Genomic DNA, 11,975 nt, shown 5'->3' with positions numbered 1-11,975 from the left:
CTTTCCTCCTGCTGAAGCCTTTTACAGCAGTAGAGCTGAGACTCTGGCTGTTCATGTATACTAAACATCTGATGCTGTGCTGGATGTAAACCCACTGTTGCACAGTAAGGTAGATGATCTGATTGCTGTCCTCTGGGACATTTTGAGAAATCAGATGTAGGACTCTATACTACTAGCTGATAATGTGTTATGTGTTCTCTGGCCTTCTGTAAAGGTCAAAGTGCCAGTGCTCCTACATATTTTGGGGAGGGTTGGAACAGGATAATTTGTACTGTTTTATCATTCTAGCTTAATAGTCTTCTGCTGCTGTTATTCCTGTGCAATCAGATCTGTTTTGAATGGTGTAGCTGGTAGTCAGAGACCTGGATCTGTTTTTTAAGCATTTTGCCATTTGGTTGTTGGGGTTTGGTTTGGTTTGGTTTTGCTTTGGGCTTTTTTAAGTTTCTCTTTCTTCTTCCACCCAGGAAAGGTTTACTGGTCAGACAGCACACTGCGAAAAATCAGCCGGGCTGCCCTTGATGGTTCACAATTTGAGGACATCATCACTACAGGTAAGAGAGATTTTGGCCTGGGAGCCTGTTGTGGTTTAACCCCAGCTGGCAACTAAGCACCACACAGCCACTCACTCGCTCCCCCCTGGTGGGATGGAGGAGAGAATCAGAAGAGTAAAAGTGAGAAAACTTGTGAGTTGAGATAAAGACAGTTTAATAGGTAAAGCAAAAGCCACGTGCACAAGTAAAGCAAAACAAGGAATTCATTCACTCCTTCCCGTCGGCAGGCAGGTGTTCAGCCATCCCCAGGAAAGCAGGGCTCCATCACGCATAACGGTGACTTGGGAAGACAAACACCATCACTCCGAACGTCCCCCCCTTCCTTATTCTTCCTCCAGCTTTATATGCTGAGCATGATGTCATATGATATGGAATATCCCTTTGGTCAGTTGGGGTCAGCTGTCCCAGCTGTGTCCCCTCCCAGCTTCTTGCTGGTGGGGTGGTATGAGAAGCAGAAAAGGCCTTGACTCTGTGTAAGCACTGCTCAGCAGTAACGAAAGCATCCCTGTATTATCCACGCTGTTTTCAGCACAAATCCAAAACATAGCCCCATGCTAGCTTCTATGAAGAAAATTAACACTATTCCAGCCAAAACCAGCACAGAGCCTCTCACCTCCAAGCAGCATGAAAAGAGAGATTCTCTGATACCCTGGTAGAATAATCTTTAAATTTTTGGTGGAAAGGCAAGCAAAGCCTAAAGCAACTGTCTGATGAGGTGCACAAGGGGAATACCAGAAGTTCCTGACTAAGCTGGGAGGATGAGCAGTGATCAATACACCTTTCTGTTTTCTCAGGTCTGTTGACTACAGATGGGCTGGCTGTGGATGCTATTGGCAGGAAGATATATTGGACAGATACAGGAACAAACCGGATTGAAGTGGGCAACCTCGATGGCTCTATGAGAAAAGTCTTAGTCTGGCAGAACCTGGACAGCCCTCGGGCAATAGCTTTATACCATGAGATGGGGTTAGTGTTGTCAAGAGGCTATCTAGGGGTTAGAACAGGACTTCTGACCTCTGTTTCCATAATACTTGCTGGCTTTTCCCCAGGTATATGTACTGGACGGACTGGGGTGAGAATGCCAAGCTGGAACGCTCTGGGATGGATGGCTCTGGACGTGCGGTGTTGATCAGCAACAACCTGGGCTGGCCTAATGGACTGGCAGTGGATAAGGCTGGGTCCCAGCTGCTCTGGGCTGATGCACACACTGAGGTCCGATTCTGTTCTTCAGCATTATTTGTCCTTGGGTCTTTGGTAGCCTGGAGGCTGTTTTGAAGCTCTTGAGCAAGCTATCAAAAGAGCAAGGGGAACATAAGCTTTTCTGAGAGTATGGGCTATGGGGAGGGGGGACTTGAATGACATCACTTGCTTAGACTCTGTTTCCCGCTTGATACAGTAATTGCTAGCAAGAGGTTCAGTGTTTTGAGTGTGGGGCTGATGTTTACTTCTTTCTTCAGCGTATTGAGGCTGCAGATCTCAATGGTGCTAACCGCCGCACCCTGCTGTCTCCAGTGCAACATCCCTATGGCCTCACTTTGCTGGACTCTTACATCTACTGGACTGACTGGCAAACTCGCAGCATTCACAGGGCTGACAAGGACACTGGTGCCAATGTCATCTTGGTGAGGGCAAACCTGCCTGGCCTCATGGACATTCAAGCTGTTGATAGGGCACGGCCCCTGGGTGAGTTGCTAGGCTGCTCCCAAATCAGTGGGTGTCTGTGGTGACTAGGGGAGCCCTTCAGAGCTGTCATTGAAAAGAGGCCTTTGGTGTAAAGCATGAGTGATAGAGTAACTTCTCAAAAGTCAGCTTTTCTTCTTCCCTCTTGTTTAACTATTTTTGCACTTCTCCCTGTTTACTCAGCTCCGTTGGTCTGGTGTTTGTTTATTACTGCATGCCTTTTGACCCCCTTCATCCCATTTCCTTCACTGGATTGCACTGACAACCTCATTCTCACACACATCAGAGCCACTTTCATAGGGCAGGACTAATTTCTGAATGAGTCATGCCCTATCAGGCTTCAACAGAGTCTACTGGCATCGGACAGTTTCCCTTTTTTAACTCCAAAAGGCACTAATTCCTGTTAAGCTAGTTGCTGAAACCTTATTTCAAGTTCTAGTCATTTTTTTCCCAACCATTGCAGGCTTCATCATCCTGTCTGCCACTTTGCTCTACAAAATCTCTGCTTCTGTAGTTAGTCGTGATGTATCATGCTCTCCAACTATTCTGTGCCAGAGTCAGATTCCTTTTGTTACTCTTTGGGGATCCTAAATGACGCCATCTTGCCTCCTTGCTCTTCAGTGGGAGTTGTTGCTTTGGCTGTGGCTTCATTTCAGTGGAATTTCCCCAATTTCCATTTCAGTGGAATTTTCTACAGAAAACTCTGTGCTGCTTCTCCTGTGGCTACCAACAGCGGAACTCTTGACAGTATAACTTTACAATATAACTTAAAGCTAACCAAAACTCTAGCTGTCATATCCCTGTTGTCATCTTCCCACTCCCTGCACCTGTCTTCTGGACTTATCCCCTGCTAATAAAAGTATATTGGTTTTTTTTTCAACTTTAAAAAAAAAAAAAGAGATGACCCTAATATGTCAGGCACTTTCAGCAGGCTTCTGTGATGCCTTTGTTTACTTGCCACTGTGTGCAGCTAAGTTGAAACAGAAGCTTCTTTGTCAGCCTGGCCTCTGGTGCATTGTCACACTGCTTCCCCACAGCGTTGGATCTTTCCCATTTGCAGCAATAATAAAGCTAAACTGCAGTTGTGTGAATCTATCAGCATTTGGCTGTTCCTTTTTCCATGGGAAAACTGTGATTAGCAAGGAATGCAGGTCAAAATTTTGCTCCCAATGCTCCCCCTTCTTCTGTGCCTTCCTGTTCTCCTTGCCCCAACCATGCCCATACCCACCACGAATCTTTGAGGGGAGGGAGGCAGTCTCTGTATGAAGGGCTATAGATTCCCAGGCAAGGCTGGGATGGTAAGGGTGAAATCAGCTGCTAGCAAGTTGTGCGTGTACGTAGCCTTTAAAATAAAGCTTTGGTCTGTGGGACCACACTGATCCTTAAACTATACTTTTCCTATTTCTGAAGGCTTCAATAAATGTAGAGTTCGTAATGGTGGCTGCTCCCACCTTTGCTTGCCTCACCCCACTGGCTTCTCCTGTGCCTGCCCCACTGGCATCCAGCTGAAGCGAGACGAGCAGACATGTGACTCTTCTCCAGAGACCTACCTACTTTTCTCTAGCCGTGCTTCCATCCGTCGTATCTCACTGGACACCAGTGACCACACAGATGTGCACATACCTGTCCCTGAGCTGAACAACGTCATTTCTCTGGACTATGATAGTGTGGATGGCAAGATTTACTACACAGATGTATTTCTTGATGTCATCAGGTGGGTGCCAGTCATCTGCTTGGCCAGTGCCCAGGTCACCCAGCTACTTGTGCTGGTTGTGCCACAGTGAGCTGTGGAGTGTGCCAATAAGTTGAGGAGACTGAGGTGCTGGCAATACACCACTACTTACACCTTGGTTTTGGTACACGGCGTCATGTGTATCGCTGAACTAAATGCTGAAGTTGTGTTTAACCTGCTGGAGACTATGGGGAAAGAGGTATTAGGGAGGTAGCAGTATGAAGTGGCCCTGTGGTTGATGGGGATCACACATGGAGGTGTGAAGGCTTTCTGGGAGCTACCCGTTCCTCACCGCCATTTGTCATTGATTTCCATCCAGGCGGTCTGATCTGAATGGCAGCAACATGGAAACTGTTATTGGTCAGGGTCTAAAGACTACAGATGGCCTGGCAGTGGACTGGGTTGCCAGGAACCTCTACTGGACAGACACAGGACGCAATACCATAGAAGTAGCTAGACTGGATGGAAGCTCCAGGAAAGTGCTGATCAATAACAGCCTGGATGAGCCCCGAGCCATTGCTGTCTTTCCCAAGAAGGGGTAGGTATGGGGTATTGGGGTGGGGCAGGGAGAAGGGCTGTGCAGAGGCAGATTGGAAGAGGAGGTTGTGGGAGAAGAAGAGATGTGCTGTGTGAATCTGCAGGTACCAGCAAGGGGCTGACTCTGAGTGACAGATGTAATCAGGCAGACAGTGAATTTGAAGGTTGGGCAGATAGCTGGGAGAAGCAAGCTACAGACCACATGATCTTTTTTGAGCCTGAAGAATCTGGCAGTTTAATTCATAACTATAACTTTCATTAGGCTAAGTGAAATGTCCTTTTCTTCTTACACTTGCCTTTTATCTCTTCAGGTACCTCTTCTGGACAGATTGGGGTCACATTGCTAAAATTGAACGGGCAAACTTGGATGGCTCTGAACGTAAAATCCTGATTAACACTGACCTAGGATGGCCCAATGGATTGACTTTGGATTATGACACCAGGAGGTCAGTGAAAGATTTTCTTATATTTGCATAGGTTTAAGGGATGTAATGGTTTTTTTTTTTTTAGCCTTCTTAGTTTGGTTTATTGGAGTAGCATTGTGGGTTTGGGTGGGTTTTTGGGTTTTTTTTTGTCTGATCCATCTTGGCTAGCGAATGACTAGAAAGTAAAGAGGGACTGTATAGATGGAAGCTCACTTCTTTCCCTGTTTCTCCAGGATTTACTGGGTGGATGCACATCTTGATCGCATAGAGAGTTGTGATCTCAATGGGAAGCTACGGCAAGTGTTGGTCAGCCAAGTGTCACATCCCTTTGCTCTGACACAGGTAAGAAGATTTTCCTGCTGCCACCGTTTTCCCTGCTGTGTTGATGAGTTTGGACAGTGGAGCTTGGGGACAGGGAAGTGTTACAGTCTGGGGAAACCAAGATGGCTGAGCAGATGATAGTTAACTCTTCTGTGGAGTTAACGAAGGAAGTTTGTCTGAACTCCTGTGGGTTGTAGACAGTCATCTTCTTTATGATAAAAGGGGAAGGGGTTGAAAAGGCCTTTGGGGCCTTCTGCCATTGGGATGTGTTTTTTATGGGTATCTTGTGTCTGTGTGGCTAAACATGCTAATGGCTGTGATTTTTCTTTGCTGTCTCCCTGAGCAGCAGGATAGGTGGATATACTGGACTGACTGGCAAACCAAATCTATCCAGAGAGTGGACAAATACTCTGGGCGGAACAAAGAGACAGTCCTAGCCAATGTTGAGGGACTGATGGATATCATTGTGGTTTCCCCTCAGAGACAGACAGGTAAATAGGAGGACCTTGATTCAGGCAAATGCTAATTGTAGACAAAAAGAACTCTGGAACCACTGTGCTACTGTAGATGTCAAGCGAGGTTGGCATCCTTTCTTATACTCAGACTGTTAATGCATCCTCCCTGGGCACATTCCTTGTCTGCCTGTGACGTTTCAGTCAAGTAAATCTTAATGGTGTTCTGTTACAGCTTTGATTAGCAAATGTCACTTTCTGCGTTGTTCATCTGACATTGTGTTAAAACAGAAGAATGTGAGCTTTTTGGTTTTTTAATCTGTGCAGCTGTGTTGACTGGGCTCCAGTCTAATGATTTCCAGTGCCTTCCTTTCAAGACTGCCCTAATCCTACCAGTGTCTGTCTGTCTGTCATCACTTTCTTAGCAGTCAGATGAAGGGCATGTGCCAGAGCATTGTAACTTGCTGGATTTCTAGGAAGTATCTCTGGCTGAGCAGGAGAGAAGGTTGTTGCTCTGAGCTCCTATCTGGTCATCTGCAAGATATTTAGAAAAGTGCTTTTTCCTTCCAGGTACTAATGCTTGCGGAGTGAACAATGGAGGCTGCACTCATCTCTGCTTTGCCAGGGCTTCTGACTTTGTCTGCGCGTGTCCGGATGAACCAGATGGGCGGCCCTGTTCTACTAGTGAGTTTGAGTGTCACTTGGGTAGTAGCTTCCTTAAGTGAACCACTGCCACTACTTACGCAGTGGCAGTGGCAACCAGAGCATCTGAAGCTCTCCAATGTATAAAAACTTAAGCAGAGTCGTATACTGGAAGTAAGGCGGTTGTGAGCAATAGAGCCTTCTTCTGTCCTTTCTGCTGACAGACTGGGTTTGAGATGGGAAAGCTGCTCATGTAGGCCATTTCAGAAACTCTCTGTAGCTTACCAGAGTTCATCTGTCCCACAAAGTTGGGCTCCAGCTTATTTTTCTCTGTTGTTCTAGTTCCTGGTGTGGTGCCCCCTGGTCCTGAACCCACCAGTGTAAGTGAGAGAAGTCAGACACCACCTGGCAGAGTAGGTACCTCAACAACCAAACCTCTCACATCTCTGGAAGCAGTGGAAGGAAAGTAAGTGCTCTTGTTCTGTTGGAATTGGGGTGTGAAAGTCACAGCTTGTGCAAGGTGCAACATGCAAGCCCCCTCTGGTTGTCATCATCCAAATGTACCTCTCCCTAGCCAAAAGAGGCTATTCCAGCTCCAGATTTCACGTTCATAATGGGGAAAACCATTTTGACAAAGAATGCAGAACACTGTTGAGCTGGCGAGAAAGAGATGCGTAGATCTTTCTGTCTGTTCTATTGAAATGCGTGTCTAGGCTGACTGTGCTGAAGTGTTAAAATCCTCCTGAGACCATGTCATTCATTTGATTGATTTTTGAAGTCCTAATTTTGAGAACTTATTTCTGAGAGGAGGAGAGGGGAGTCTGTTGCTTTAATTCACTGAGACATCTTAGACCTGACCCAGACATCTGAGGAAGTGGTTCTGCCCTGGACACAAAATGATAGCTTGTTTGGGGCAGAACAGAACCTTTGCAGCTCTAACATTTAAGTTACAATGCAGGTAGTTAAGAGACTTGTTTCTGCTAATTCCCTACAGCCTGCTATCCTACTGCCCAGCAAAAAAGTATGTTCCATAATATATGCCTGGGTTATTTATAAGGCAAAACTTCCACTTTGTTGAGTATGATGTATTGGACAGAAAGATCTTTGTGCTGACTCTAGGATATTCTGATTTTTGCTTCAGCACTGATGCTGAAATTTGGGTTCTGATAGATAAATGTATGCACCAATGTACCTGAGAGGTGAATCTAGAATGACTCAGATATAAAGATATTGCAGACCTATAGTTGATATATACACACGCACACCCCTATATATATATATATATATGGTCGTCTCAGCTCTGGATACGGAAGGATACTGAAGAAAAGGAAGGCTCCTGTTGTTGAACTGGAAATGGAAGGGTTATCAGTGCTAGCCTGTCCCATCCTGTCTTTTGATACCTTTGATACTGTTGATACTACTTTCAGTAACTAACTCTCCTTCTGTCATTCAGCTGCTCTGACAAAGATGCTAGGCGAGGCTTATGTACCCATGCCAACGAGGCAGTGTTGGCAACCATGGGTGAGTTCCTTTTCTTTAATTCTCCTCCACTGGGGTTGTTCCTCCAGATGTGCCCGGGGCATTCCAGTCCATAGTGTTTGAAACTCAAATTTCTGAAACTCAGACTTGAATTACTTAAATGCCCTCTGAGCAGAGCAAAGTGTGTCTAAGGACGAACATCAGTTATACACATTCATTAGCCTATACGGGGACTTTTCCAAATGACACTTCAGTCTGAAGAATAGTTTTGTTTTCTTTCATCCCATACCTCATCCACTGGGCTCTTCCCATTAATGATACTCTTCTTCACCGTCCCCTTTGTGTTTAGTTGAGGATGGTTGACTAGGGTAATTGTTTCCCACTGCAGGAGTAACGTGTCAGCAAGGGGGGTCTAACTCATCCTTACTCAACCCCATTACAAAGATCTTGATGCCCCTTGGTTTGCTGGGGCCTGGGTGGGAGGAAGGGTTATCATATGTTTGGTTTCATATAAGCCAAACAAAACCCTCTGCTAAACCGTGGTGTGCTGACATTTTACTTTGCATCTTCTGTATGGTGTAAAACCTCTGTATTGGGCATTACGCCGAGGTCAGTCTTATCCAGTGGAAGTTAAGGAGAGTGCATAAATTACCTTTGCTGTTCACTTTCAGGAGAAGGACTGCACGTCAGCTACATTATTGGAGGTCTTCTCAGCATCTTGTTTATTTTGCTGCTTATTGCTGCTTTAATTATATATAGGTAAGTGATCTTTTTCCCCTTCTCCTGGCCAATAGTAAAATCTAAGGTTGTAAGAGAAGAAAGCTCCTGAAAGCACTTCATCTTTGAAAGCACTTCATCTTTTTTTGTTATCATTTACAATCCCTTTGTTCTCTATTGGAAGCAGTGTTTGATGATTTTATTTGCAAAGTTTGAGTCCTGTGCCTTTGAAGTGTTGGGCATGCAACTCTATTATTTGAAGCCTTATTGGCTAAATTTTCTGCAGAGACCTTATGAATTATGGACAGCAATGTGAGATAATTCATGCCTCAGTACATGTGTGAACTCATGTGCTTTCTGCCAGATAGCTTCACCAGTTTCTGCCAGTATAGCTTATGTGGTTACACGGCACTGCCTTGCGGTATTGGTAGCTAGTGAATGTACTGGTAGCTGAAGAGCCAGGTGAAGCCAGCATTCTCTCTCTTTGAGGGACAGTGAAGATTGCTGGAGCTTTCCACTCGCTGAGCATTCAGGAACTTTGGATCCTGGCAGTAGGGCCCTGTGTCTTTTCTGACAGCTCTCTCCCTCTAGGCATAATAAGTCCAAGTTCACGGACCCTGGCTTGGGGAACCTAACCTACAGTAATCCCTCATATCGGACATCAACCCAGGAGGTGAAGATTGAAGCAATTCCCAAACCAACCATGTACAACCAGTTGTGCTATAAGAAAGAGGTAAGAGCTGCTACTAAGGACGTGGGAGCCCAGCTGAAGCTGCTGTTGAGCATTACAGGCCTTAGTATGTGAAAATGGTGCAACTTGTCAGCATTTACTTCTAGGACATAGGAGAACAGCTTCAGTGAATTGCTCAGACTCCTATGGAGGTCAACCAGCAGCACTTCTTCCCCAGTGAGCTGTAGTGAATTAGACCTGTCTTAAGCTCTCTGCTTCTTCTCCACTCCCACAGTGTCTTGTATTTCATTTGCATTGGGTGCTGGCCCTCAAAGTACAGGAGTCAAAGGGAATTGCTTCCCTGGACGCAGTCCTGGTTAGTGACTGTTGCACCAAGGCTGCTTTGGACAGTCACGAAGGGAACCAGGCAGCCAGAAGGCATTTGGTAACAAGAACGTGGCTCCTGGCTGTGCACTGCCTGGAAGGGGTGGGATAGGGAGAGAACTGGAGCCCTTATTAAACAGAGCGTTTCAAAGGCCCTGCAGAGGTCCGCCCTGTGTGCCACAGGATGGAGAGGGTTTAATATTATATCTTGCAGCACTTAGTTTCTCCTCTGTTTTCTCCTCAGAAGCTTTCTTATCACTCAGATAGCTTCTCATCTTCCCTCTTCTGATTTCCGTCCACATCCTCACGTCAGGTATCACTACTCTGTGTGTTTGATCCTGCCTCCCTCACTCAAACTCTGTTGTGTGGCTCAAGCACTGTCCCATACTAATTGCTCTTTCTTGTTTTTTTTCCCCTGCTTTTATGTCCTTAAAACCAGCTCTACTGTCTGTCAAGAAAGTATAGGTAATTTTCTATGGCAGATCCTTTGGTCTTGGCTTGGGCTACTCATACTCAGTATGTGAGATTTGAAAAAGATAATTCTGTAGGATTATTTATGATAATCTGTTAGATCACTTAGTTCCTCTAGCAGGGATCACAGCAAGACTTATGCAGAGGAGAGTTTTCCCTGGCTTTGTTTTTCAAAGATACTATCCAATAGATTTCCCAAACTTTCCTGCCATTTTAGCCTTATCTAAGGATAAGCCAGAATTATTTATCTGGGAATCTAAATCTTTTCCACTTTTCTTTTAATTCTGCTGCTCCTAGATATACCCAGATGTATATTTCCCTGCCCCCTCCACTTTCTCCTCAGGGATAGATCAGATGTTCCAATGCTCCTTATTTGTCAGTGAGCCAAGTTAGACAGACTTCACTACTTTAATCTTAGTGCGGTGCCTTTAGCCTCTGATAATTTCCATTGTTTCCCTATAATCTCCTTCCCTTGTATCACTGTGAGACTTGGACTCAACAGTGGTATTCCAGCTGTGCTTCCTGAGAGGCAAATCTAGAATGACTCAGATATAAAGATATTGCAGATCTAGAATTGATTCCCTGCCTACTTTTACCATGAAGTCTTCTGGCTTCCCATTTTGTTTGTTCAGGTTTTTTTTTCCCCCTTCTTTTTTAGGCTCAGTGTTGTTCTTACTCCCTGCTGTCAGGGAATATATATAGTTGAATTAGAAGAACCCGCTCATCCTCATTCCCCTTCCATGATTTGAAGGCTCCTGGAGTTTGGAATGAGAGCTCTTGCAGGGAGGATTTGTTTGGGGGTGGTGAAGAACTGAAGGGAAACTTAGAATGGGTTCTGCCGTTGTGACAGTCAAAGCCAGTGGCTGTTTACATGGAGGTCCAGCCTTTTGTCTGCTTCACTGTCTACATTCCAGCTCTGCTTTGCTCTTTGCCATATTTTTCCATAGATGTATTGGTTTTTTTAATTCATCTATCTGCTCCCTAGACTGGTCCTGACCACAGCTACACCAAGGAGAAGATCAAGATTGTGGAGGGGATATGCCTTTTATCTGGTGATGATTCCGAGTGGGATGACCTTAAACAGATTCGGAGCTCCCGAGGAGGGATCCTCCGGGACCACGTCTGCATGAAGACAGACACGGTCTCTATCCAGGCTAGTTCTGGTTCACTAGATGACACCGAAACTGAGCAGCTGCTACAGGAAGAACAGTCTGAATGCAGCAGTGTTAACACAGCAGCAGCCACTCCTGAACGGCGTGGCTCACTCCCAGACACAGGCTGGAAACACCAACGCAAGCCCTCCACGGAGAGCGAGGTCTAAAGTACACGCAACTTTGGAAATGCTGGTACCCTCCCTAGCCACTGCTCTGCACAAAAAAGACAGGACTCTGCCTGCTAGGCAAGGAAGGGCACAGAGACCAGCCTCTCTTGCGAGGGGCCCAGAGACTGTGACTGCCTTTCAGCAAGGAGCTTGGGCAGCTGTGCTGTTGTGGTTGGAGAGGGAGGATGGGTGGGTTGGAACCCAGAGATCCTTTTGGCTCATTTTCACTGTCTGTGGTTTATTTATATGTTCCCTTTTCCTGGAAGCTGCCACGTTAACTTTTGCAGTGACTCCTCTGGCCTGGATCTGGTTCAGATTCTGTGTTCTCTGGCAACCTGCAAGTCCTGTGCCGACCAGCTCACGGTCAATGCCCATGAAGAGAGCAGAGCTGCCTCATTGCTAGCTCCTGGTCACAGAAATTGCCCTAGTCGTTCCAGCACTAGCAGCACTCTTTGAGGCTTTGTGTTAAGGGGTCTCTGACTTGAGAGAGGTCTTGGAATAGATGGGGTATACTTTGGGGCTCAAGGGGACACTGACACAGCATGAGGTCACCTTTTAAGAGCATAAAGAGGGTAACCACAGTTGCCGTGACT

The 11,975-nt window shown here is 45.9% G+C and overlaps 1 protein-coding gene across 1 annotated transcript in view; it reads left to right on the top strand.

The window, feature by feature from the left end:
* LRP4 (low density lipoprotein receptor-related protein 4) overlaps nt 1-11,679 on the top strand; it is a gene marked incomplete at its 5' end in the record, with an annotated part of 40,540 nt that extends 28,861 nt beyond the window's left edge. Inside the window, 15 exons of the mRNA XM_009587376.1 lie at nt 465-551; nt 1,346-1,517; nt 1,601-1,763; nt 2,009-2,234; nt 3,642-3,945; nt 4,283-4,501; nt 4,812-4,946; nt 5,159-5,267; nt 5,593-5,737; nt 6,269-6,382; nt 6,683-6,806; nt 7,794-7,861; nt 8,491-8,578; nt 9,128-9,269; nt 11,047-11,679. Of these exons, the coding sequence (XP_009585671.1) occupies nt 465-551; nt 1,346-1,517; nt 1,601-1,763; nt 2,009-2,234; nt 3,642-3,945; nt 4,283-4,501; nt 4,812-4,946; nt 5,159-5,267; nt 5,593-5,737; nt 6,269-6,382; nt 6,683-6,806; nt 7,794-7,861; nt 8,491-8,578; nt 9,128-9,269; nt 11,047-11,382 (2,432 nt within the window). The remainder of the gene's footprint in view (nt 1-464; nt 552-1,345; nt 1,518-1,600; nt 1,764-2,008; nt 2,235-3,641; nt 3,946-4,282; nt 4,502-4,811; nt 4,947-5,158; nt 5,268-5,592; nt 5,738-6,268; nt 6,383-6,682; nt 6,807-7,793; nt 7,862-8,490; nt 8,579-9,127; nt 9,270-11,046) is intronic.
* Nucleotides 11,680-11,975: the final 296 nt, after the last annotated feature.

This window comes from Fulmarus glacialis, unplaced genomic scaffold (assembly GCF_000690835.1).
Source record: "Fulmarus glacialis isolate BGI_N327 unplaced genomic scaffold, ASM69083v1 scaffold4271, whole genome shotgun sequence".
Classification (NCBI taxonomy): Eukaryota; Metazoa; Chordata; class Aves; order Procellariiformes; family Procellariidae; genus Fulmarus; species Fulmarus glacialis.
The sequence above is the reverse complement of the archived record's forward strand: the minus strand, read 5'-3'. Positions and strand labels throughout refer to the sequence as shown.